We start from the raw sequence: 25,148 nt of genomic DNA on the forward strand, positions 1-25,148 counted from the left end.
CTAAACCGTAACCCCAACCCTAAACCCTGAACCCTAACCCTTAATCCTAACCCAAACACTAAACCCTAATCCTAACCCTAAATCTAACCCCAATCCCTATCCCCTAAACCCTACCCCCCAACCCTAAACCCTAACCCTACCTCTAACCCCAACCTCGCCCCTAAACCCAACCCTAACACATGAAGAGCAACACTGATTTCCATTTGCTGAAGATCTGGCTCTAACTTTGGTTCCATCTGGCCCATTACAGTACTGTATCCCAAAGTGCTGTACAGAGCGTTGGATTACACTGTGACTGCGAAGGCAGGGAGCCGCCATTTCTCCTTCAGCTGCAGCCTGGCACAACAGGATGTGTCTCCAGGAAGTAGAGACATGCACACTTACTTCGTGGGGGAGGACCAGAGTTCTCTTTTGCTGGCAATTCCTCTCTACCCACTCTCCAGTTCAGACAGGAGGAATGTCTCACAATGGTTGCCTTTATGTGACATGCAAACCCCTTTGCTGAGGTATTCAAAGCTTGAGCTCCTAGCTATGGTTCCTTCAAGTCTAGGGTCCAGCACAAACATTTCAGTACCCAGAACAGTGTAATGGTTGAAAGGCAGGAAATACCTAGCAGCGAGAGAGAGATTTCAATGTTTAAATATTAGTTTTATTAGAAATTGGCTATACACAGCAATATAATCTAAAGGGCACTGAGATGAGTACCCTACTTGGTGCCCAGGTGGGAAGGTTCAAAGGAAGACATACTATACATGGGTTTACAATAACGTACTGTTCCTGCCAAGTAACATACGGCCCCCCAGCCACATGAGCAAAGGGAACAGTCGGAGACACACACTGCCGAGCCTGCGCAGGTAGTCCTTGGTGTTGAATTTTTCTTTAAGTAAATTAACAATTAGCAAAACAAACCCTTAATATATTAAAAAGTAAAATTCTAGCCAGCTATTCATTCTTTAGTTATATTTGCTTTACAGATTGCACAATTCCATTTTCTATTTTTTACAAAGATACAAGGAATTTAAGAAACAATGTCAAATCATCATTCACACATATTTAGGCACAGGTTAATAAAGCATAAACCAAAGTCTGCCATTACATTTCATTCTGTAAAAGATTTATGACTACATTTCAGCTCCAGAATGAATTCGATTTCAATGTCTACATTGACACAGAGGTATTATTTAAAAGATCATATTCAAGTGCTGATTAGATATTTTTTGTTCTCTGAAAGGTTGATAGTAAACAATAAACACAAATATTATCTTTTCAAGTAAACACTGAGATCAACAAGTCTATTGATAATTGGTTAAAAACCGTGATTCCTGATCAATTTCGAGGCTATCTGGTCATATACATAAACAAAAGCACAATCAATAAGAAGACTCAAAAATGCCGTGTAAAGATGATTTTCCTGTTATTTTCACTGACAAATAATTTAAATAATGTATTCTGAATGAAAAACAAAACTAAAAATAAAGAAAATACACCTTGTGTTGACATGAAAAGGCATGATACTGTATTTATCAATAAGGTTGTCTCTGATGTGTCTGGTTTTTATCAGAGCTGGTTGGAAAATGATGATTTATCACACCAATTATGTCTGGAAGTTTCCATGAAAACCGGTTATTGAAATATTTATTTTCAAAGCTTTCAGGTGTAGATGATAAACTGCACAAAGTATCACATTTCTGGTTAAAAAAAATCTGCCCAACTCTAATTTGCCTAACCTTTGGAAATGGTGATGTGGATGCAAAGGGCTGGTGCTATCTCACAGCCACCTCTGCAATGAAGATGATGCTGAACCATGCAGGGAGGTGTGTTCTACAGACAGCACTCCATACAAAACAACCACCAGCATAACTAGTATTTCTTTTACACCACAGTGTGGAGACACAGACGAGGAAAGCCAAGTATAAAGCAGTTTGTAGCATATGAAGAAAAGGTTACTCACCTTGTGCAGTAACTGTGGTTCTTCTAGATGGGTGTCCCTACAGGTGCTCCATTTCAGAGGTGCATGAGCCACTTTAGCCCTTGATCAGAGATTTTCCATTAGCACTGTTTGTTCAGCCCACGCATGTGCTCTATACAACCTTGTGGCACATTATGAGGGTTGTGCGGGAAAACCATCCTTGGTTCCTTCTCTATCCCACCATCCAACAAAGTACAGTCCAAAGCAGAGGGGACAGAGGACAGGTAGTGGAGCACCCATAGGGGGACACATCTCAAAGAACCACAGTTATTGCAGGTAATGTCCCTATAGGTGCTCCACTTCAGGTGACTTCCAAGCAATATCCTCACAGGGAACAGGGAGCTTTGGAATCAAGTCCAAGACTGAAGACAGTACAGCAGAACCAAGTGCCACATCCGATCTAGTGGTATAGACCAAGGGGTAGTGTTCAGTGAAGGCATGAACTGATGTTCATGTAACAGCTCTGCATCTCTTGGATGTTGGCATGTTTTTGAGTAACACTCTGGAAGTTGCCTGTCATCTGGTAGAGTGTGCTATTGTCTTCTGGGGAGCCAAAGCACCAGCTGGATCATGGCAAGCAACAATATTCCCAAAGATCCCTCTCGATAGTCTCTGTGAAGAAATCATGGACCCTCTAAATCTTTCTGTGATGGAGACAAACATTCTAGGTGATTTCCGAAATTGCTTGGTCCTATCCAGGTAAAAGGCAAATGCCCATCGTACATCTAACGTATGAAAGGAGGTCTCATGGTCTCTGGGGTTTAGGAAAAAATATATTGGTATATGAATATACTTGTTTAAGATGGAAATCTGACAGCACTTAGGTGAGAACTTTGGATGTGGCCATAAGGAGATCTTGTCCCTTAAAAATACCATTAGGGCTCCAATCTCTCCCACCCTGCAGGTTGACATGGTAGGTATTAGAAAGGCCATCTTCCTAGATTACTCCTGACAGAATTCTGCGCCCATGTGGGGGCACAGAATTCATATGGCCTGCATATTTCTGTGCCCCCCACGCAGAAAAAAGCAAAAGAAATCTCTGGGAGGACACGCGTCTCTACTCCGGCAGCCCAGGCAGTGTGGCTGTTCTGCCTGCCTGGAGCAGCTGCAGGACACAAATCACTGCAGGGAGCCGTTGATCACCATCAGGGGGCGGGGCTGGCCAACAAGCAAGAGAGACTCTGTCCCTCTCTCTTGATACTGCGGCTCAAGGGGCGTGGAGGAGGGCAGGTCTTTTTGTTATGCAGGAGGAAGGCTCTGCCCCCAAGGCAGAAGCATAGCAGCCTGCCTGCCTAGTAAAATGGAACTTCCTGAGAACTTAAAAAACACTTAATTAAATATTACTATCATGTTACTGAAAATTGTTTGTTTTAAAGTAAAAGAAAATAGCTTTTGTAAAAAACAACAACACATTTTGTTAATGTTTCTGTTGATGGTTAATTGATCTCATTCGCTGAGGCAGAAATGTAACATTGTTAATTATTCTATTGTTAGTTAACAGCTCCCATTCTCAGTCAAGTCCCCCAGGAGCAAAAAAACCTGTAAAAGTTTTCAAGCCCCTACATTGCCAGAGTGATGTAAAGCCTTATAAATGACAGTAAGGGAATCAGCTAGGAAGATCTATGAGCGTTCTCACTTTTTTCCTGTGCCAAAGTGGCACAATGGGCTTACGTTTTTACTTACCCATTTAAAAAAAAAAAGATTTTTGAGGGCAGATAAAACATTTGCCAAGCAGTCAATAAAATGTCAGGACAATCAGAACCAAGCACTTCCCAAAGTACCCACTAGGTCCAGGACAATGATTAGCAAAACTCTACGACTTTCACGTGTGAAAGTCTGAGCAATTTAAAATGACATTCTACTTTTTTTTTTCCTGTTTGGTGTTCTGTAACATAATTTAAATGAAAATCCAGGATTATAACTGGAATGCAGGGTATTAGTTACCAAGTATTGGTAACTTAACTTTCATGTGTTTAGGAAATACTTAATAGTTATTGTGACTTTTTTCTGTATTGTAGTTTAAATAACTTACCAAAACAATTGAAACGGGTGTGATTATATTGCATTATTTTGACAAATAACATTTGCAGAATTTTGCAGAATTTTAATTTTTTAGGTGCATAATTTTTAAAATTTTTGCGCAGAATCCCCCCAGGAGTAATAGATAAATGAACCAAGGTTCCATAGGCTCAAATGGAGGTCCCATAAAGTATCTAAGTACCAGGTTGAGGTCCCAAGTTGGAGAAAGATCCTTAACCTGGGGGTAAAGTTTCCCAAAATCCTTAATAAATCTAGAGGTCACAGACACAGAAATCCCCTCTACTGGGAATGAAATGCTGATATAGCAGCCTGATGAATCTTACTATAACTCATTGATAAACCCAATATTTTTAAATCCAGCAGATAACCCAAGATGACCAAGAGCAGCCAAGATTCAGGCACAAGGAGGTGATGTTGACATTGGTGGTTGAACTTTTTCCATTTCTGAAGAGATGTAATTTGAGTGACTCCCTTCTACTATTTTAGTAATACTGGGTGTACTCCTGTTGAGCAGATGGATTCTAATCCCGTGAACATCTAGGAGCCATGCTTGGAGACAGAGGGCCCCCAGGTTGGGGTGAAGCACCCAACTTGCATCCTGGGAGAGGAGATGAGGGGACAGCAGTAAGATTGAATGCCGGCTGCACACACAGATGAAGCAGATATGGATACCAAGCTTGCCTTGGCCAAGCTGGTACTATGAGGCTATCCCTGGCCTTGTCCTGTCTGATTTTATTCATCTGTCAGAATTAGAATTAGTGGTGTCGGAGGAATGCGTAGAACAGGCCCTTCAACCAGAGAAAGAAAAAAGCGTGTCCCAAAGAGAGGCAACCTAAGCCTCCTCTTGAGCAGAAAAGGGAGCACTTCTTGTTGCTGAATGTGCCAAATAGGTCCACCTTGGGAAATCCCCACCTCTGGAGTATCCTGTGAAGAAGTTGAGTCCAACTCCCATTTGTAGCCCTTGGAGAAGCACCCGCTGAGCATATCAGCTGTGACATTCTGGGCTCCAGGAAGGGAGAGGACGGAGATCTGAATCTGATGGGCTATACACCAGTTCCACAATTTTATAACTTTGGCGCACAGGGAGGGGATCTTGCCATTATCCGCCATGATCCTGATGGATTTGCCCTTGATGAGAGATATGAATGGAAAGCAGGCATTCCTGACTGCACTGAGTTCCAACAGGAGACTGGTTTCCTGAGATGACTATCTGCTCCGAGTTGTGAGGGTATTGAGATATGCTCCCCACCCTAATAGTGATGTATCCATTGTCACAGTTATTGTCAGCTGGGTGGATGAAAGGGACATCTGGGCAGACAATGAGTTGATTCTTCCACCAGTCCAGGGAGTTATTTACCTGGACAGGACCTGTCTGTCCAAGCTGTCTTGGTTGAGGTATAGTTCCTCCTGAACTGGCCTTGAAAGCAGCAGGGGGCATAAGCTTGTGTACTCACTCACAAAGATGCAAGCTGCCATACAACCCAGGAGCTGCAAACAGTTCCTTACTTTAATACAGGGGCTTCCTTGAATCATACTGAACAGATTCAACAGAATTATGAATCTGTCCTTGGGAAGAAAGACTGCCAACGAATGTAAATATGCCCCTATGAATTGTATTCTCTGTACAGGGGAATCTTGGACTGCTTCACTTTTAGCTGGAGACCCAACTCCTGGAAAGGAGAGAGAGCTGTCTGGGTGGAAGTTAGTACTGCTTTGTAAGATTGGCCCTTGAGGAGCCAGTCGTTGAGATACAGGAAGACTAAAATTGCTTCTTGTCGAAGGTAAACAGCCACTACTGCTAGAACTTTTGAGAACACCCTTGGGGCCAAAGACAAGCCAAAGGGAAATACACCTGTCCCATGGTGAAAACACAGGTATCTCTTGTGTGCAGGACGTATTGCTAAATGGAAATAGGTGTCCCTGTAGTCGAGGGTTGAAAACCAATCTCCTGGCTCTAGAGAGGGAATTATAGCTGTCAGAGTCACCGTCCTGAACTTCTGAGGCTTTACAAAGTTGTTCGGTTGTTTTAGATCTGAGGTCAGACCCCACTTTCCATCCTTCTTTGGCAGAAGATAATACTTGGAGTAAAACCCTTTTCCTGTGTGAGGGGATGGGATGTGTTCTATTGCTCAGGGTGCCTCTTGGCTCAGTATAGTTTTGTGAGAGGGGTCCCTGAAGATGGACAGGGTGGGAGGATGTGAAGTGGATGGTGCTGGCACCTGTTTGTTGCAATACATCACCAGGCCTGTTTGAAATGGGAAGGTGGGCTCCAAAAGAGGAGAGGTGGGTAAAAGGTTGCTAGCTTGCAAACTGGAGCTGAGGGAGGAGGTCAAACCTGTCAAAATTGCTGTTTTAATGATGACTGGGCACTCATAGACTCATAGACTTTAAGGTCAGAAGGGACCATTATGATCATCTAGTCTGACCTCCTGCACAACGCAGGCCACAGAATCTCACCCACCCACTCCTGTAACAAACCCCTAACCTATGTCTGAGTTATTGAAGTCCTCAAATCGTGGTTTAAAGACCTCAAGGTGCAGAGAATCCTCCAGCAAGCGTCACTAAAGGAGGATGAGAAGCTCGTTTCCTTGTTTTTTTCTAGTAGGTTTGGTGGTTCTGTGAAAACTAGAGAACCGAGCTGGGTGTGATCTCTGGGCAGCTTGAGACCTGCTAAATCTCATTTGTAGGGGTATATATACCCAGAGACGTGGCCCTGGAGTCCTTTGACTGTCAGATGGGAGGTCCTCAACATATTCTGAACCTCTCTCAGAAACCCCGACGACTGGAGTCATGACACCCTGTACATGACAAACACACTGCAAATTAATCTAGCAGCAACATCCAACAGCATCTAAAGACACTTGAAGAGAGGTTCTGGCTAATAACTGACCCTATTTAATGATGGCCTGGAAGTGTTCACTGTGCTTCTGTGGAAGATGTTCAATAAAGAATGCAAACATGTTGTAATTTGTGTAATCATATTCGGCCACAATTGCCTGATAGTTTGCAGTCCAAAATTGGAGGGTTGCAGATGAGTATGCCTTTCGTCCAAAAGGGTCTAACCTTTCCTGGTTCTTATCATAAGGAGGAGACCTGGAGTAATGCTGTTTACCCCTCTCTTTTATGGCATCCATCACAAGGGAATTGGGGTGGGGGGCAGTAGGAAAACAAATATTCTGAGTCCCTGGGATAAACATATTTCTCATCTGCCTGTTTACACGTTGGCAGGATGGTGGCAGAAGTTTGACACACAGCCTTTGCTGGATCCAGGAATGCTTCATTAATAGGTAGTGCAACCTGGGTGGGTGTTCCTGACTGCAGAATATCCAGGAGCTTGCATTGAGAGTCTTTAACCTCCTCAGGGGGTATCTGGAGGATGTTAGCCACCTTCTTCACAAGGACCTGGAATTGACAAAAATCATCAGCTATCGATGGTGTTGAGAGCATGACTGTCTCATCTGGAGACAAAGACAAAATAGGGTTGAAGAGTATCCTCCTTCCCCCCCATCCTCCTGTTTCTCGAAGGTCTCTTTGTGTTGGGGGTTTGGTGTAGGGGACTGTGTAACCCTAATCTCCCAGTGGAATAGAGCTGGAGGTCTGGCAAATTGCTGCCAATATGTCTCCCAAGGATCCCAGTATGCCCAGTGGGTAGGACCATATGTGAGAGGGGTAATACTCATCATCCCTGACATGGACAAGGAATCTTATCAAAGTATGGGTTTCTGTAATGATTTGGAAAGGAACTTTGTACTGATAAGGACGAGACCGATTGAATGTCTCTTTCATCCTCCTCAGTGTCCTGCAATGGGGGGTGGGTTTGTCTGCAATAGAAAAGGGTGGAGAATCCTGTGGTACTGGGAAGTGATGGTAAGCCGGAGACTGGGGTTTCTGTACTGAGAGTCATTCAGCACCCATAAGCAGTGGGGACTCTGGCTTGTCTAACACTGACAAGTCCCTGGAGTAGTGGAATTCCTCGGTACTGAGTGGGTCAGTACTGATGCAGCACTTGACGTGGACAGTACTGTTGGTTTGGAGCGCGTAGGCACCGGTGCTGAAGACTTTGATTTTTGTCAGTACCAACAGAGCCAAGTGGGAAGTTACCGCTGGTAAGTATGATGTAGATGGTGCTGTTCTGGAGCACTGTATGTCCCGTACCTCCCCGTCCTTCACAGATGGTACTGGGCCCCTGCTGGAGCTGTGTTTCTCTGAAGTGCTCCAGGATCTCTCAGCTCCGCCAATACTAGAGGAAGGGTCTTTTGCCTCCACAGTTCTGAGTCAAGAAGTCGAGGCCACTGACGCTGTAGACCTAGTGGGAGCTCAGAACTTCTTGGGGGCTTGAGGTGGCAGACTGAGCTCCTCTTCTTGGAGCCTTCCCTGAGTCCCCTGAGGTCTTCCCCTTCCTAGGAGATACCTTTGCCAAGACTGAGGGAGCACTAGATCTGCCCAGAGACAGATGTATGGGCTGGGACATTTCCTGACCTGACTCAGAGGTGGTCGAAGGGAGTGCTCAATCAGCATCAGCTTCAGTTTGGTCTCTCGATTCTTCTGTTCTCTAGATTTGAGAGCCAAAAAAAATTACACTTTTGGGAGATAAGAGACTCTCCCAAGTAACAGGTCCACTTAGAGTGGCCGTTGCTGATCAGGCTAGCTCCTGACAAGGATGGCAACATTTGAAACCTGCCAAGACAGGCTTGCCCAGCCAGGCCAGAGAAATTACGCAGGAAAAACGGGGCGAGGAAAAGCTGAACCTCTCACAGCTATCAAACTAATCCTAAAGCAATAAAAACTAATTAAGGCCTGGTCTGTTGTGTTACTTACATCGCCTGTTGGCTGTCAGTCCTGCATGGAGCTCACAGCTGGAGCCTCCACCCCGCACCAGGGCTGACAGCCCAAACTGTGAGTCCTGCCCAGGGCTCAATTTCACAGCAGGAAACCTACCAGCAGTGAAATTGACATTCTTATCAGTTTCACGGCTGCTATGATTTCACATTTCATCTCCGGCTCCTCCGGCTATCAGCCCTGGGGTGGCGGAGGTGGGGGGGGAGCTCCAGCGGACAGCTCCAGCTGTCAGCCCTGGGATGGGGGGGCTCCGGCTGTCAGCCCTGCGCAGCTGTCAGTGCCCCACAATGTCCCACTTCAGTCGGTACAAGCTCTCCTGGTGAGCATGCACATCGCCGGCAGAAAAGTAGCGTGGACTCCAACAGCCAATTTAATTACTGCAGTGGCTGTAGGCCAGCCTGACTTCAGTTGGCCTAAATCTGTAGCGCAGACATGCCCTCAGTAACAATGACTGTAAACACGCTGCGGTGTGCACCAGGCAGAGACGCTGGAGCTCGGTCTCAGCAACGCGGCAGAGAAGGAACTGAGGACCATTCACCTGCACAGCCCTATACACCCTTGGAGGGCGCCGCAAGGTTGTGTAGAGCACATGCGTGGTTGGACAGACACTGCTAATGGAAAATCTCTGATCAAGGGCTCGAGCGGCGCGTATGCATGTGCAGTGGAGCACACACAGGGACACTACTAAAAGAAGAACATAATTTCCCCCTGGCCAATAGAGAGGACCAGTTTATAGTGAAGCAAGGAAGTGTGTGACTGGTTTTAGCACCTAAGTTTATTGGTTCTTATTTAGAGCTGCATGGGGCTGTGTGAACTCTCCCTGCAGCACAGCTAAAGGAGAGGCATGTTGCAGTTTTTCCTTGACTCTTACATACCAGAGTTTAAGCATGTTTGGGCCCAACCCTGCAAACACGTCTCTTCCGGGCATTCTCCTTGGAGTCAGGGCTAGCAAGTTCTGGGCCCATGGGAGTGTTTGCAGGACAGAGCCCTCAATTCTCTCTTGCAGATGAATCCTCGTTGTTGCAGTGACTTTTAGTTACAGCAATTCTTCTTTCTGTCCCTTGGAAAATGGTTGAGTTTAGAGAATGGGCCTGGCATGCAGCCCGGTTCCCACCCATCCCCAACAGGCAGACTCCCCTTATCGGACTGCAGATGAAAGCTGGCTCCCGCCTACACCCTTGTGTTCTGTTCACATAGCATCAGAGGTGGGAGTGGTCAGGGCCCGGCCTGTAACTGACCCCCCTTCTCTGCAGGGCCAGAAGCCTGACACTGCAGTGCACAGTGTTGGGGTACAGGGCAGTGGCGGTGGCTGGCTGGGAGGCTGTTGCAGAGACGGGGAGTGGGGCAGTGGGGAAGGAGCTGCAATGGGGCATGACTGAAGGAGGCAGAGGAGTGGGTGGACGTGCGCTTTGGATGGTGCAGAGAGGAGCAGATGAGGCGGCAGAGCCCAGCAGTAGGCAGAGGCTGGAAGCAATGGGGCACCCAGGCAGGTAGGGAAGTCAGGTCAGGGAAATGACGTGGGTGCCCATGTGGTGAGGGGGGTGGGGTGAGATGGGATGGAGGGACAGGATGGGACCGGGGGAAGGGGAAGTTGCAGGTGTTAAGGCAGGAGATGACAGGGGACAAAGCTGAGATGGTGGCAATGGGCTGCATGTACAAGGAGAAGGAAGCCTCACAGACAGACAAAGGCTTCAAACCTGTTCAATGGGAAGGTTGGAGAGTGTTAAGCTGTTTGGGGCAAGCAATGGGCCCAAGAGATTTATACCAGAGTTAACATGACTCCAGGATGTCACTCACTATGTGCAGTGCAAGCCAATAATGCCTAGTGCAGTGTAGTGTGGGCCTATGGCATCCAGTATAGTGCCGTGTAGCCCCTATAGTGCCCTGTGCTGCAGTGCAGCCTTAGAGCACCATGTGCAGTGCAGTGTAGGCGTATGGCATCCAGTATAGTGCAGTGCAGCCCCTATAGTGCCCTGTGCTGCAGTGCAGCCTTAGAGCACCATGTGCAGTGCAGTGTGGACCTATGGCATCCAGTATAGTGCAGTGCAGGCCTACAGTGCCTTGTGCTGCAGGGCAACCCTGGAACACCATGTGCAGTGCACTGAAGGCTTGTGGCATCCATGTCGTGCAGTGCAGGCCTACAGAGCTCTATGCAGAGCAGTTAGGTGTTAATAATAAGCCAGAGGAGGGGAAACATCAGGGGAGATATTCACCTCAGCTTTAGAGATGTGGAGCTTGAGTGACACCAAGGAGAACATTGCAGCGTTAGGCAGAGCCTGTCCAGGTCTTTGGTACTGGCCTTATGACAGGGACACTCCCTGACCCAGCCCTTGTGCAGGGGCAGAGATGTTCTCACCGTAGCCACATGGATTTTCAGCACCCACTTGCCTTCAGTGACTCTCTCACTCTTCTGGGAAACTAAGGCCTAAAACAGTGCGGCTGGCAGTCTCGTTGCCTATGTGCCCTGCGAGGCATGTCCTGGGCAGAGCTCCCCTGCATTGCCCTCCTCCAGGGAGCACCAAGAGCACTGTGTGACATAATCCCGTCCCTTGTTAGTGCAGTGTGCTGTCCTTTGACATCACCCTTGTGCCCACAGGCCTTTATGCCAGCATGCAGCCTGATCTCCCTGGGGCAGGATCAGGAGCACCAGAAGCTCGCTGGAAGTGGAGGGGCCACTGGTGCCTGAACTGAGGCCCCACCCCGGCTCCCTCTCCCCAGGCCCCGCCTCTTCCCCCGGGGCCCCACCCTCACTCCACCTCTTCCCCCCCAAGGCCCTGCCTGCCGCTTGCTCTTCTCCACCGCCCTTAAGACAGGAAACAAGTGGCTATGTCCTCCCACTTTTAAAAGTGATGGGGGCCATGGCCTCTGGCTCCCCCTGTTCCGGTGCCCCTGGGCTGGATTAGTGCCCGTAGGGACAGGGGCTGCTATCCAGCCTGCCCTGGGGGCTTTCTGCTGTACGAGAACAAGGGGAGGCAGTGTCCAGCCTGCAGCAGGAGTTCACTGCTCTCATGACCCTCCCCATTAAACGCCCTTTTTGTGGGGGCCAGGGGAAGAGCAGCAGCAGGGACCAGTTCCCCTTTGGGTGTCGTGATGGTTCCTCTGAGATAGGGGCTACCTCTGAGGGCTCCACTCCATACAGCACTTGTCTGGCACTGGCAGCCTTCCCCACCTGCCATGGAGGGCAGGGCCACTGCAGCTGCAGTCCAAGCACAGGCTGGCAGCAGGCCCCATGCTTAACGCCACATGCCTGTAGCACACAGGGGAGTCACAAGGAGGATGCAGGCCCGGAGCCCAGCCAGCCCTGCTCCAGTGCCCTCGTGGTGCACAGGGGAGTCGCATGGAGGCCGCAGACCAGAGCCTTTCCTGCGCTGTTCCAGCCTCAGTCTCCCCAGACTTGGTGCAGCTCTAGAAGTACCTTTAACCTGGGATCACCTGCAGTGAGAGAACTGGCTGGCAGCACATTGTAGAGCAGCCAAGCAGATCCATATGCAGCACCCAGGACAGCAGGCAGGTGGCTATCGGAGCCAAGGGAAGTTTGCGCTGCATTCACCTCCTTTTTCCCAATGCAAAACATAGAAAGAGTCATTCTCATGAGGCACCTGGGTGTCTGCTGCAGGCACAGTGCATGCCATGGCTGCAGAGTGGGCTTGTCACCTCAGTACCTGCCCGAGTCCATGTGGATGTTTTTAATCTCCAGTTCTAGCTGTTTGATTTGAACGTCCCTCTGGTTAACCAGCTCTCGCAGTCTCCGGATTTCTTCCTGCTGTCGGTAAAACATCTGCAACAGCTGTAAAACAAACAGCATTCTGTTTATTTCTGTTGTGCCCCAGCTGGGTCTCGGCATAATGCACATGAATGTCTGTGCTCCACTGCGGCTCTACAGCATCACAGCATAAACAAGGGTGCCCAGACCCTCCCAAAGCAGTTAGGCACTGCAGCCACTACCTGACAGCTTAGACTAGCACCTTGCCCATGCCAGGCACCAACTGTTGTTCCAGCAAAGCTCTACATCCTTAACACACAGGAAAGGAAACAGACAGAAGAATATGCATTTCTTTCCATCCCAGCCCCACCCCCAGGCAAGGTGACTCCAATCCACCAATGGGCTGGTTGCTAAAACACTGCCCTGGCACTCAGGACACCTGGGTCCAATTCCTGGCTGTGCCACTGACTCCCTGTGCTCCCTTAGGCAAGTCACTCAGGGCAAGTCTACACTACAATATGAAGTCGACCTAAGTTACATCAATGTACAACCACCAAAGTAATTACATCACTTTTCACATGCACACTACCCTCCTTGTGTCAGCAGTGCGCATCCTCACCAGGAACGCTTGCACCGATTTAACTGTCACTGTGGGGCATTGTGGGACAGCTTCTGAAAGGCAGCCACACACGATGTAAGCAACACAGTGTCTACGCTGATGCTGCATTGACCTAACTACATCGACCTAAGCACGACACCTCTCGCGGAGGTGGAGTATTAAATCAGTATCGTGAGTGAGTACACTAAAATGTATCTCCCACGATGTAAGACACTGAAGGCATGTCTTACGTTAGGTCCACCTACAGCCACTGCAGTAACTCAATTGACTACTGGTGTCCACACTACCCTCCTTCCTCCGGCAGTGTATGTCCTCACCAGAAGAGCCTGCACTGACTGACGTGGGGCATTGTGGGGCACTGACAGCCGGAGCGTGGGGCACTGACAGTTGTGCAGAGCTCACCTGCCACAGCCCTCTCGCCCCAGGGGCTGTCAGACAGAGACCAAACCTGAAATCATAGGAGCCATGAAACTGACAAGAATGTCAATTTCACTTCTGGTAGGCTCCCTGCTGTGAAACTGAGCCTGGGCGGGCTGACAGCTTCTGCTGTTGGCCCAGCAGAGGAGGGCGGGTTCCAGTGGTGGGCCCTGCGCAGGGCTGACAGCCAACAGGCACTGGAAATAACACAGTGTCTACATTGATACTACAAAAACAACAAGGAGTCTGGTGGCACCTTAAAGACTAACAGATTTATTTGGGCATAAGCTTTCGTGGGTAAAAACCTCACTTCTTCAGATGCATCCGAAGAAGTGAGGTTTTTACCCACGAAAGCTTATGCCCAAATAAATCTGTTAGTCTTTAAGGTGCCACCAGACTCCTTGTTGTTTTTGTAGATACAGACTAACACGGCTACCCCCTGATACATTGATACTGCCAACTACATCAACCTAAGTGCTATGCCTTTCACAGAGGTGGAGTTATTAAGTCAGTGTAGTGGGCGACTTACATCGGTGAGAGCTACATTTTAGTGTGGACGCTTAGCGAGTTAGGTCAATGTAAGCTGCCTTATGTTGACCTAACTCTGCAGTGTAGACCAGTGTTCAGCCTCTCTGGGGCTCAGTTCCCATCTATCCAATGGTGATGGTAACCATTCCTTTGTGTGTTTACATTGTGAACTCCCGGGGGGCAGGGACATGGACAGGTCTTGGCCAGCGCTAGTTGTGTGACCAGCATGCTAGCACTGAAGTGGGGGGTTTCTTTAGCTCTGCTTATGCACCCAAGTCCCACACTGCAGACCCTTGGCATTGTTTTTCAGTTCAATCTATGCCCATACAAAACATTCTGCAGTTTGCACGCTTTGCTAGCTGTATGTAATTCTCCCCCCATGCCCACATGCTTTCCCACTGCCAGACCTCATTCTCGGTTTTGGGTAGAGGACACTCGAATAAGTCGAAGCCATTTGAAAGCCGCATTTGTCTGTTTTCCTGCAATCTTTCCTCCACTTTTTTCTGGCCTCTCTTTTCTTGGATCCCACTTTGCTTCTGAATTTCATTCATTGCCATTCTTTCTGTCCTGTCCTGATACCGCAGTGATGGTTCTCTCTCAGGAAATTGTGGCAGAGAATTCAGGATTTCAGAGCCTGGTCTCAAAGATACCAGGACAGGACCTACAATGTAAGTAGGTGAATGGTTAGCACACATATAGAGCATACACATCAGCACTGAACAAAACACAGGAGATCTGTAGGTTCAAATAATCAGGCTCAAGGTTGGAGTTATTTCCAAAGGCAATACACAACAGAGACAGCTCTGAGCCACTCAGTACAGATTTTTTATTGATATAATTTTTACTCTGCCAAGATTTTCCAGTAGCTAAAGGGTAAAATAGCTAATGACATTTTGTGTATACGCCAGACAATCCAATCAATGTTTGACTCTGTCCTCTTTCTGCGACCCTGACCTTTATTCATTCCGTTCAGCCATTCCTGCGCCGTGAGTGCTGGCTGGGCTCCAGCTGTCATTGGGTAGATGTCTTCCTGGTACGACTCCGACTGCAAATACACAGACAGCACAGTCACAGCTGCCGCTGCCAGCTACTGACAGCTTCAACACGTTACTGAGAAGAAGAATTTTCAGCATGAGAGACGAGCCATGGGAGCATTTCACAATGACTGATCCCTAACAGCCCTGGTTTGGTTAGGACTTTCAAATTTGCCATGAAAATGTACTAGGCCTGACACCAAATCCACTTGGCTCCCCTCTACTAGAAGGAGGATGACAACAAAATAGCCAGAGACATTCCTCTCCTTTGCTCAACACTTACTTGCATTGGAAGAGGGAAATTTTGCAAGACACTTTTTAGTTCATTTCAGTAAGACTGTTATTCATGCAAGCACCATATGAAGGGGGAATCCAGCCACCATTGGCGTTAGTGACAAAGCTCCCATTAACTTCAGTAGGGTCAGGATTTCAGCCAAAATGAATATTAAGGACAAAGCACAAGCAGGAAGGAGCTGGATGGTTTGAAAGTGCTGGTGTAGTCTGATACATTGTCCCTCAAAATGGCACCCTGTAACCCCCATATTCATTATTCACATATCGTTGTGATATTTCGTACAACACATGCCATGTAAGGTATCATATGAAAGGTCATGATCTCCTGAAACCTGTTCTTTTGTCCAAATATGTATATCATTAGTGTGTATAAAGTTATGAGATTTTGCTGTATGGTCGTTACTGAAATATGTTGTAAGTTTGCTAGTGACATACAAAGAAGGCAAACCACGCCCAGGAGGGTGCTCAATGACTATTAATCATCAGGGGAGGTGTAATCAAGGGGTTTACAACTCAATGACAGCTGCCCAAGCCCCACACAATGGGGTCTGCTCAACTCTATGACTCAGTTGCACAAGACCACACCAGGAGATTGCTCAACCCAGTGACTCAGCAAAGCCCACCAAGACATGTCTGGGCAAGCGTCTTCTCGGCACAGCGACTGAGGATATAAAATAGGAAACAGTTGCAGTATGCCTTTGCCTTTCTCCTCCCGCACCTACGCTGGAAGCAACAGGAATGCCGAGAAGCCGATGGTCATCTGAGGAGACTGGTCCAGGCTTAAGAGAAGCCTGTGCATTAAGAACTGTAACATCCACTGGGGTGAGAAAATTGCTGATCTAAATGCTGCTTAATGTAATAAGGTTTAAGATTTAGATTGTGTGTTTATCTTTTATTTTCTTTGGTAACTTTCTCTGATCTTTTATGCCTCCCACTTGTAATCACTTTACATTTATATTTCTGTAGTTAATAAATCTGTTTTATACTTTACCTAAAACAGTGTATTTTGTGTGAAATGCTTGGGAAACCTCAGCTCAGTTTACAAAGCCTGGTGCACATCCTCTCCACTGGTCAGGCTTCTAACCAGTCAGGGCAAGACGGTACAGCTCTGGGGTGCAAGGCTAAGGAGGTGGGGGGAATTGGCTGGTGCCTTTCTCTGTATGATTCACGAGTGGCTCTGGGAGCATTCATGCAATCTAGCTGGGTGTGGGGCTCCACATACGGTTGTGCTGAGTGATAACAGCACCTGGAGGGGTTTGCTGCTTGTCACTGGCAAAGCATTGTGAGAGATAGTCCAGGCTGGAGAGTTAAGGGAGCACAGCAGTACCCTGTTTCCTGGCTGCACCCCGTGGATCCCGGCACATGTAGCTGTTAGACAGAGCAGCATCTGAGGAACATGCACTTTTGGGTGGACAGGGACTCACTGGCACTACCACAGCACCACAATGGAGTTTGTGCATTCACCCATGGCAGCACCCTGCGCAATGCTGCCATAGGTTTATAAACTGTGCTGCAGCTTCCACTGTCAGACTCAGTAGCTCAAGGAGCCATGACATGAGCAGATCAGAGAGCAAGTGACAGGAGGTCCTGGTTCCAGTCTCACCTGCCCTGTCATTGCACCAGGGCTGAGGCTGGACACATTTATAAGCTTCTTCTACACCAGAGCATGACTGTGTTGCACATGCAGTGTAGACAGCCTGGTACCTGTGAGTGGCGCTTGATCAGGTCATGCCATCACACCCCTCCAAGTCACCCTTCTTATCAGTGGCTCTCCTTGGGGAGGCTGCATTTGAGGAAGTTCACAGCCAGGCAGTTCTCAAGCCATTCACACTCATTTCAGTGAATCCATCCCCACATAAGGTGACACAGGTGACCACCAGGCAGGAGAAGAACAGTTCCTGCATTCTGAAGCACGGGCCCATAAGGATGTGTCAGGAGGGAACAACCTGTGCCAGACCCTGGGCTGGTGAGAATCAGCTCAGGGCTGTTACTTCACTGCAGATTCCCCCTTTACCTCAGCCAAGCATCTGGCCCCAAGGCAGTCTCAGAAAGGAGCAACCCTTCTGCCAGTGGCCTTGGCAACAATTAAGGGCTGGGGATGCACTTTTAAAGTCTTTTTTTCTAAAACTGAAATAACTCCACTTCGAGCCCCAAACCAGTAACCTGGGTGCCTATATGTAGATCTAGAGCACTCCAGTGCCTTTGATAGGCAATTTATTCCCCACTTGCAGAGGGTTTTAAACAGGAAAACTTTCCTAAAGAAAGGGAAGGGAAATGACAGGGTGAACTTGTATAAACTTATCACTTACCAATTTCTATCACTACGACCCTAACGTGCAGGAGTCTCAGTCCCAAACTAAACCCATCCTCAGAATGAGCCATCCCCTCCTAATAGCTGCTCTCCATCAGCTCAGCTCTTCGTAATGCTGCTCCTCACACAGTGCTGTTAGCTGGTCAAACTGCTGCATTGCTCCATCCTTTGGGTGTGATCCTTAGCTCTCAGCAAGGTGTTGCTAGTATGCTGGAACAGCTACTCCACTCCGCCTGTAAACACTAGCGCTCTGCTGGAGACCAGTTCCCCACAGCTGCTCTGCTCCCTCTACAGAATGCAGCTGCTTCTTTCAGCTCAGCTCTTTTAGAAAAGCATCAGTGGTAGCAATGACCCTCCCCAGACTCCCTACCCCCAGAGAAGTACAGCAGCCCAGAACCATGCACTCTCCTTCCCTACTCCTGGCTTTTATCTTACCCAACCTTGGCAACCATCACTCTCCATCAGGGAGACCCCGAGCCCAGTCATTGTCCAGGCCTTTCCCAAGGGGTTCCCAACTGGAGCCCCAGGTACAAACTGTACCCCAATTATACCTCAATGTTCCCAAATGATGCACAGTTCCTATATAAATGAGGTACTGCCTCGCCCTGTCAGCTCCTTTCTCTGGTCAGTTCTAGGCCACAGAGCTTACAAAGGAAACCCGCTCAGCCCCTGCCTCCCCCTCCCTATTCAGGCACAGTGGCTGTGAGTGAGAGGGCTGCTGGACCCACACCTACCCGGCGAGGAACAATCATAGAGACGGGCTCAATCAGGCTTTTGCCTGGGATCAATTTGTAGAACCGGAAGATCTCGCAGGCCGACACGTCAAGGCCCCTCTTTGGCATGATTCCTGAGGGGAGAGCAGAAGAAATGGCAGGTGGGGTTTGTAACAGCGCCCTTCCACCAGCAAACACCCCATGTGGGCACCTCCCACCAGAGGGCAGGTACAGCCCCTTCTCTTTCCAAGAGCCAGGTGGCTTGTACTGGACAAATGGCTGTGGGACCCTGAGGGGATTCCCATTTCCCTAAGTGATACAGCAGGACCTGGATTCCTTCTGAAGCAGACAGGCTTCAAGCACCTGATGATGGGCTGCCTTGGCTGCACAGACATGGAGAGGGGCAGCGGGGTCTGCTACCCTGACTGCCAGTGACCCCACGACAGGGACCAAACTTATTTATCATTTTCATTAATGACCTTGGCATAAAGGGAGTGTAAGACGATAAAAACTGTAATGGTCTCCACTCAAGGTCTGGTTGGGAAGCATGACCTAGTGGTCACAGCCACAACCCTGGACTGCCAAGGGGAGTGTGGGGAGGGGAGCCCAGGCCCGCCCACTCCACTGGGCTCCGACCCAGGGCCCCTTGGGCTACCAGTAACCTGGCAACCAAGACTACTTAAGGCTGTTCTCCCTGGGCCTCTTCCTCTCATCTCCCCACCTGGGGTCACCTCAGTCCAAGGCCTTCGCCTGGTGGGAAAATCCAAATCACAAGAAAGCAGGAGGAGGTTGCCACTGTCCAGGGCCACAGGATACTTCCCTCTCTGCTTGTCTCTGCAGAGCGTCCGCCCTTTCCTCACGGAGGGCCCCTCTGGGCAGCTGGGTCAGAGCCTTTAGCTTTCGCTCTGCTCTGCTGGAGCTGTGGGCTGCTTTCAGCGCTGCTCCTCAACTGAGCTAATTCGCTGCCTTTTAATTCCTCCAGCAGATGGAGCATTTGCTGCAGGTGTGACAGGTGGGGCTGGCTGAGCCCAAAATGAGCCCTTAAGCCCTTGTTGCTCAGTGGGGGGTTTGTACACCCCATCACAATGACACAAAGTTGGGAGGTACTCCCAGTATGGAGGAGGATCAGAATATCATTAAAGAAGATCTGGAGGACCCTGAAAACTGGAGTAATAGAAAAAGGATGAAATTTAATAGTGCATATTGCAAGGTCATGCACTTAGGGACTAACAACAAGAATTTTTGCTATAAGCTGGGGACATATCAGTTGGAAGTGACAGAGGAGGAGGAAGACCTGCATGTATTGGTTGATCACAGGATGACTATGAGCTGCCAATGTGATGTAGCTGTGAAAAAGGCCGATGCACTCCTAAGTTGCATCAGGCAAAGTATTTCCAGTAGAGATAGGAAAGTGTTAGCACCATTATATACTCCTGGGGGATTTCTGTGCTACTGTGCGTGCAGAATTTGCGCAGAAATTAATGTTGTGCGTGCAGAATTTCCTTTCTCTCCACAGAAATGAGGGTGAATGATCAAGGGCCTGGAAACACTCCCTATGAGGAGCGACTGAACAGACTGGGTTTGTTATCTTGGAGAGGGACATGACAGAAGTCTATAGAATAGTGACTGGCCCAGAGACATGCGATTGGGAGCTCCTGTTTTCTCTGTCTCAGAACACAAGGACAAGGGGACATTCAGTGGCATTGAAAAGTGGGAAATTCAAACCAATAAAAAGGATACACTTCTTCACACAACTTGTTACTAGCCTGTAAAACTCTGATGGGGTGTTCACCCCACAACAGCCCTGAAAGGCTTACGGAAGCTGAGAAAGACCAATTGTGATAGACCCCACATGAGGGGATTAGCCTGGAGAAGCAACCCCTGACTGCAGCATGAAGCTCAGCTGAGCAGGTGTGTGCTGGGCTAGTATAAAGCCAGGAAGCTGCCAACAGAGATGGCTGCAGTGAGGAAGGCTACAGCCACCCTCTGTGCATTAGAGAGGGAAGGAGGGAATCCAGGTATGAAAAGGTGGACTAGGCCCAGAGGCCCCCTGTTGGAGGCCTGAGGGACCTGCTACACCCCATCCCAGAGAGGAGCAGAAGAAAAGTCTTCCAAGCAGCCTAGAGTGGTTGCAGGGGAAGCAGCCAACAGAGGGGCAGCAGAGACAGGGTCAGTCAGTTGCTGTCTGGACCTGGAAGAGAGAGTACTGGGTTCCTGCCTGGCTGGAAGAGCAGCAGGACCACAGCCAGCTCAGTGCATGCAGGGACCAAGGAGCTAAGAAGGAGCTCCTGGCTAGCTGCTGGGGGTATGGCCCCATACGAGGGCCGGGAGAAGGTAAAGACTGCATACCCCGGAAAGGGTTTGTTCTGTTCCACCAACAGACAGTGTGTGTGACTTGGCTGGAGGGCTGAGTCACTGAAGACCCGCTGAACAAACCATTGACTGAGGGGCACAGGCGAGAGGTGGGTGACCCCATTACAACAGGGAAAGAGTAAGACCCCAGGAGCATGACCCTGCGGGAAGTGCATTCCCAGAAGAGAGGTGGGTGGAGAATAAAGCCTGTGGGAGGCAAGTAGGAAGCAGCCCAGGGAGAGAGCAGCAAGGCTGGGGACTGAGCAGGTCTTGGCTGAGTGCTGTAGGGTCCCTGGCTTGGAACCTGGATTTGTGGGTGGGCAGTCTGTAAGTCCCTGCTTGAGGAGAAGATGGCTGATACTGGAGAGCTCTTTAGTGTAGCAGGCAAAGGCACAAAGAGATCCCAGATTGGAAGCAAAGTCAGCAGAGTTCAAACTAGGAATAAGACGCACATTTTAACAGCGGGGTAAATAGCTACTGAAGCAGTTTCCGAACGATGTGGGGGATTTTCCAGCATTTGCAGTCTTGCAGACACCCATATCAAGACTGGGTGTCTCTTTCTAAAAGATCCGCTCTAGCTCAGCTGGGAGCTCTGGGGGTGGGAGGGGGGGGACAGGGACGACTGCAGGGCTCACTGGGCAAGGTTTTCTGGCTGGGTTCTGGAGGGGGTCAGATTAGATGGTCATTACAATCCCTCTGGTTTAGGAGTCTATGGATCTGTGATTTACAACAGTGTAACACTGAGTGAGAGCAGAACTGGGCCCCCTGTCTTCTCACCAAAACCCATGGAATTGTGGGCCAGTCTTGTACTCCCACTGGATTCCCTCAGGGTGTGGCACTGGGCCCCTAGTGAGATGAGAAATACACGATACAAACTCACCGATTCCTTTCTGTGGTTGATGGGAGCGGAATTCCATCAGGTAGTTCAGGTGCGGCTTATCAGCGTTTATCTCATAGTATCGTATGTTCCCATCACCCTACAGACGACAAGAGAGAACAAAAGGCATTGCTTAGCCCCTGCTGCAGGAGAGGGGGAGCCCAAGGTGGTCACCTGGTTTGCCTTCTCTAGAACGTCCATTGTTCTTTTAAAGCTCTATCATATCACCTTGTATTTGTTTCCTCTCTAAACTAAACCGTCCCAATCTTTCCAGTCTCCTTCCATATAAAAGTATTTTCCTGGCCTCTAATATTTTTCCTCCACTGGTCTCTGAACCCCTTTTATTTCTGTTATGTCCTTTTCGTCAGAGAGTTATCAGAATGGAACCCAGTATTCCAGGTGAAGGTGTATCACTGATTTATAGAACTACACTTAGGAAGGGAAATCAAAAGCACAACTGCAAAATGGGGAATAACTGGCTAGATGGTGAATGATGGCTATTGCTGAAAAGGATCAGGGGGTTTAGTGGATCACAAATTGAATATGATCAACAATGTGATGCAGTTGTGAAAAAGGCTAATCCAGGGTATTTTAGCAGGAGTGTCATATGTAAGACACCAGGAGGTAACGGTCCCCCTCTATGCGGCACTGGTGAGGCCTCAGCTGGAGTAATATGTGAGTTGCCAGAGTCCAGAGGAGAGAAACAAAACTGCTCAAAGATTTAGAAAACCTGACCTATAAGGAAAGGTTAAAGAAACTGGACATGTTTAGTCTTGCAAAAGACTGAGGCAGGACCCGATAACAGTCTTCAAACATGTTAAGAGCTGTTATAAAGAAGACTGATCAATTGTTTCCATGTCCACTGAAGGTAGGACAAGAAGTAATGGGCTTAATCTGCAGCAAGGGAGATTTTGGTTAGATATTAGGAAAACCTTTCTAACTCTCAGGGTAGTTAAGCTCTGGAACAGGCTTCCAACGGAGGTCGTGGAATCCCCATCATTGGAGGTTTTTAAGAACACGTTCGACAAACACCTGTCAGGGATGGCCTAGGTATATTTGGTCCTGCCTCTGCGCAGGAGCTGGACTCGATGACTTCTTGAGGTCCCTTCCAGCCCTACATGTCTATGATTCTGTGATTCTAAGTGTTCAGCGGTGCCTCCGCTCTGGGCTGCCCACTGCATGGGAGTGCAGCTCAGTTTGGGGCTAGACATCTCTCTATTATTGGATTCTCAGTCCCTGCAAAGAGGAGGGGACAGAAGCTGACAGACCTTTGCTCACCTGGGCCCTGACCCTGCCGAACTTCACTCCCACAAAGGCAGTGGCTGTAGCTCATGTGCCTAGTGTTAGTGTTAGGCTTGTCTGCACAGGATCGGGGCCACGGGGTAAGGATTAAAGAGCTAGACACATCAGGACTTTGGGAACTTTCAGATCAACACACGAAAGCACTTTTTTCTGCCTGTCATATAACGAGCAAACAGGAGGACATGTGGATCCCCAAATGCGCACCACACTAGACAATGCACAGCAATTTGTGAGCCATACTTGGACAAGTGAGCCCCAAAGGCTTTTAATCCCATCTTTTCAGCCTCACTTCTAGTGAGTGCAAGTGAATCTTTTCCTGCTACTTTTTTGCTCCTCTTTGGCTAAGCCTGTGGGATGTCCTGGGAACACGTGATTTTGCAGTTAATACTGAAGACCTGATTCACAGTTAGTATCGGTCTATTATCCAATAAGTGTCTTATTGCTTCATCGGGGACCTTCAGTTAAAGCAGAATGGCAGGATTCTCTCCCCTCACTCAAGCAAGTGTAAATCAGGAGTAACCCCACTGAAGCCGATGGCAAAGCAGTGTAGTTGGGAACCGAATTGGTGGCGTTGATGTTAATTCATAGAAAAAGCACTTACCTTGCTCACCACATACAGCATGTGAGTGTCAGAGTCATAGAACGGGAACAGCAGCCCCGAGGAGCCATCCAGATCCTCCTCAACTAAAGGCACAGAAAGATCACCCTGGGCATGTCAAAGGAGAGAGAAACAGCTGCTCTCAGAACCTTAATGTCTTGCTTGAAAATGCCCTAGAGCAGGGGTAGGCAACCTATGGCACGCGTGCTGAAGGCGGCACATGAGCTGATTTTCAGTGGCACTCACACTGCCCGGGTCCTGGCAACCAGTCCGGGGGGCTCTGCATTTTAATTTAATTTTAAATGAAGCTTCTTAAACATTTTGAAACCTTATTTACTTTACATACAACAATAGTTTAGTTATATATTATAGACTTATAGAAAGAGACCTTCTAAAAAGGTTAAAATGTATTACTGGCACGCAAAACCTTAAATTAGAGTGAATAAATGAAGACTCGGCACACCACTTCTGAAAGGTTGCCAACCCCTGCCCTAGAGCATCTGATCCTGAGTCCCACTGTTGCTCCCACTGATTTGGGGGGGGAGGGCAGTTCTGAGAGGGCCCATGGCCATGGAGGGAGGGATACACAGAAGTCTCTTCACACTTCTTATTGCAGGTCTGCAGTATGGACATGCTGCTCCCGTCTGCCTGCTGCCAGCCTTTAGCTCCTTTGAAACTGCTCCCTCCCATACCCAGCACCCCTTCCAATGCTAGAAAATTGCTTCCATTTCTGTTTGCATTATTGCCATGCTGTCAGCCTGCCTTGCTTCTTGACCAATTCATTTCTATTTCATAACATTTTATACACAAAAGCCAGGATCCACCTAAGAGTTTTTAGCTTGACAGACCACCTTGGAACTTAGCTACAAATTAATTCTTGGGTATTTGGCAGGCACAAGGGTTAAAGTGAAAGTAATGAGGAATCCCAATTGGTGAGGAAAACTGAAGCTTCTATGGCTGGATTGTTGGCTCTGACTCACCTGCTCCCATAGTGCAATTTGCCTGTTATTCCAGCGTGATGTTCCAGTAGAGAGCAGCTTTTTCATGTTTCCTAGAAACAAAACTTTATTCACTCTGTGATTCTTGTAGCTGGCTTCCTGTAAGGAGACACACAGAACATTACTATCATGGTCACATGGGAAATCCAGGCATGGGGAGACATTTTTTTCTCATTGCTGTCCGAAGCTTATTTGAGTTTGCTGAGCAGAAAAGGCACTAACTGCACCCTTCTCCTGAAGCCCCACCCAATGAGGATCTCACTGCACATCTGCCTCTCCTCACATGGCCCTCTGCAGGTCCCGTGGGGCTGGCTTGCTTGCCCTGCTGCGGCAGTGACAGCACTGGTCCTGATGGGGCTGGGCCGCTCGCCCTGCTACAGCAACAGCAGTGTAGGTCGCACGTAGGGTTGCCAGGCGTCTGGTTTTCGACCGGAAGTCCCAGTTGAAAAGGGATCCTGGCAGCTCCGGTCAGCACAGCTGATCGGGACGCTAAAAGTCCGGTTGGCTGCAGTGCCAACAGGGCAGGCAGGCTCTGTGCCCAGCTCCCAGGATGC

General features: G+C 48.6%; 1 protein-coding gene across 3 annotated transcripts in view; it reads right to left on the reverse strand.

Moving 5' to 3' along the window:
- Window positions 1–530: 530 nt before the first annotated feature.
- Window positions 531–25,148, reverse strand: part of CORO2A (coronin 2A) — a 136,497-nt gene continuing 111,879 nt past the window's right edge. The window contains exons 6-14 of one of the 3 annotated variants that reach the window (XR_002908275.2): window positions 24,577–24,693; window positions 23,600–23,704; window positions 21,700–21,796; window positions 18,489–18,601; window positions 15,070–15,160; window positions 14,523–14,776; window positions 11,964–12,635; window positions 1,952–2,723; window positions 531–609 (exon numbers count right to left, since the gene is read on the reverse strand). Coding sequence is in view for 1 of the 3 variants with exons in the window: in XM_024203206.2 (XP_024058974.1) it covers window positions 12,504–12,635; window positions 14,523–14,776; window positions 15,070–15,160; window positions 18,489–18,601; window positions 21,700–21,796; window positions 23,600–23,704; window positions 24,577–24,693 (909 nt within the window). In the remaining 2 variants the exon portion in view is untranslated. Of the gene's footprint in view, window positions 610–676; window positions 2,724–11,635; window positions 12,636–14,522; window positions 14,777–15,069; window positions 15,161–18,488; window positions 18,602–21,699; window positions 21,797–23,599; window positions 23,705–24,576; window positions 24,694–25,148 lie in introns of those variants that run through there. The other 2 variants (XR_002908273.2, XM_024203206.2) reach the window with 2 other exon arrangements.

The sequence above is a fragment of the Terrapene carolina genome, unplaced genomic scaffold (genome assembly GCF_002925995.2).
Source record: "Terrapene carolina triunguis isolate 2854851 unplaced genomic scaffold, T_m_triunguis-2.0 Scaffold94, whole genome shotgun sequence".
Classification (NCBI taxonomy): Eukaryota; Metazoa; Chordata; order Testudines; family Emydidae; genus Terrapene; species Terrapene triunguis.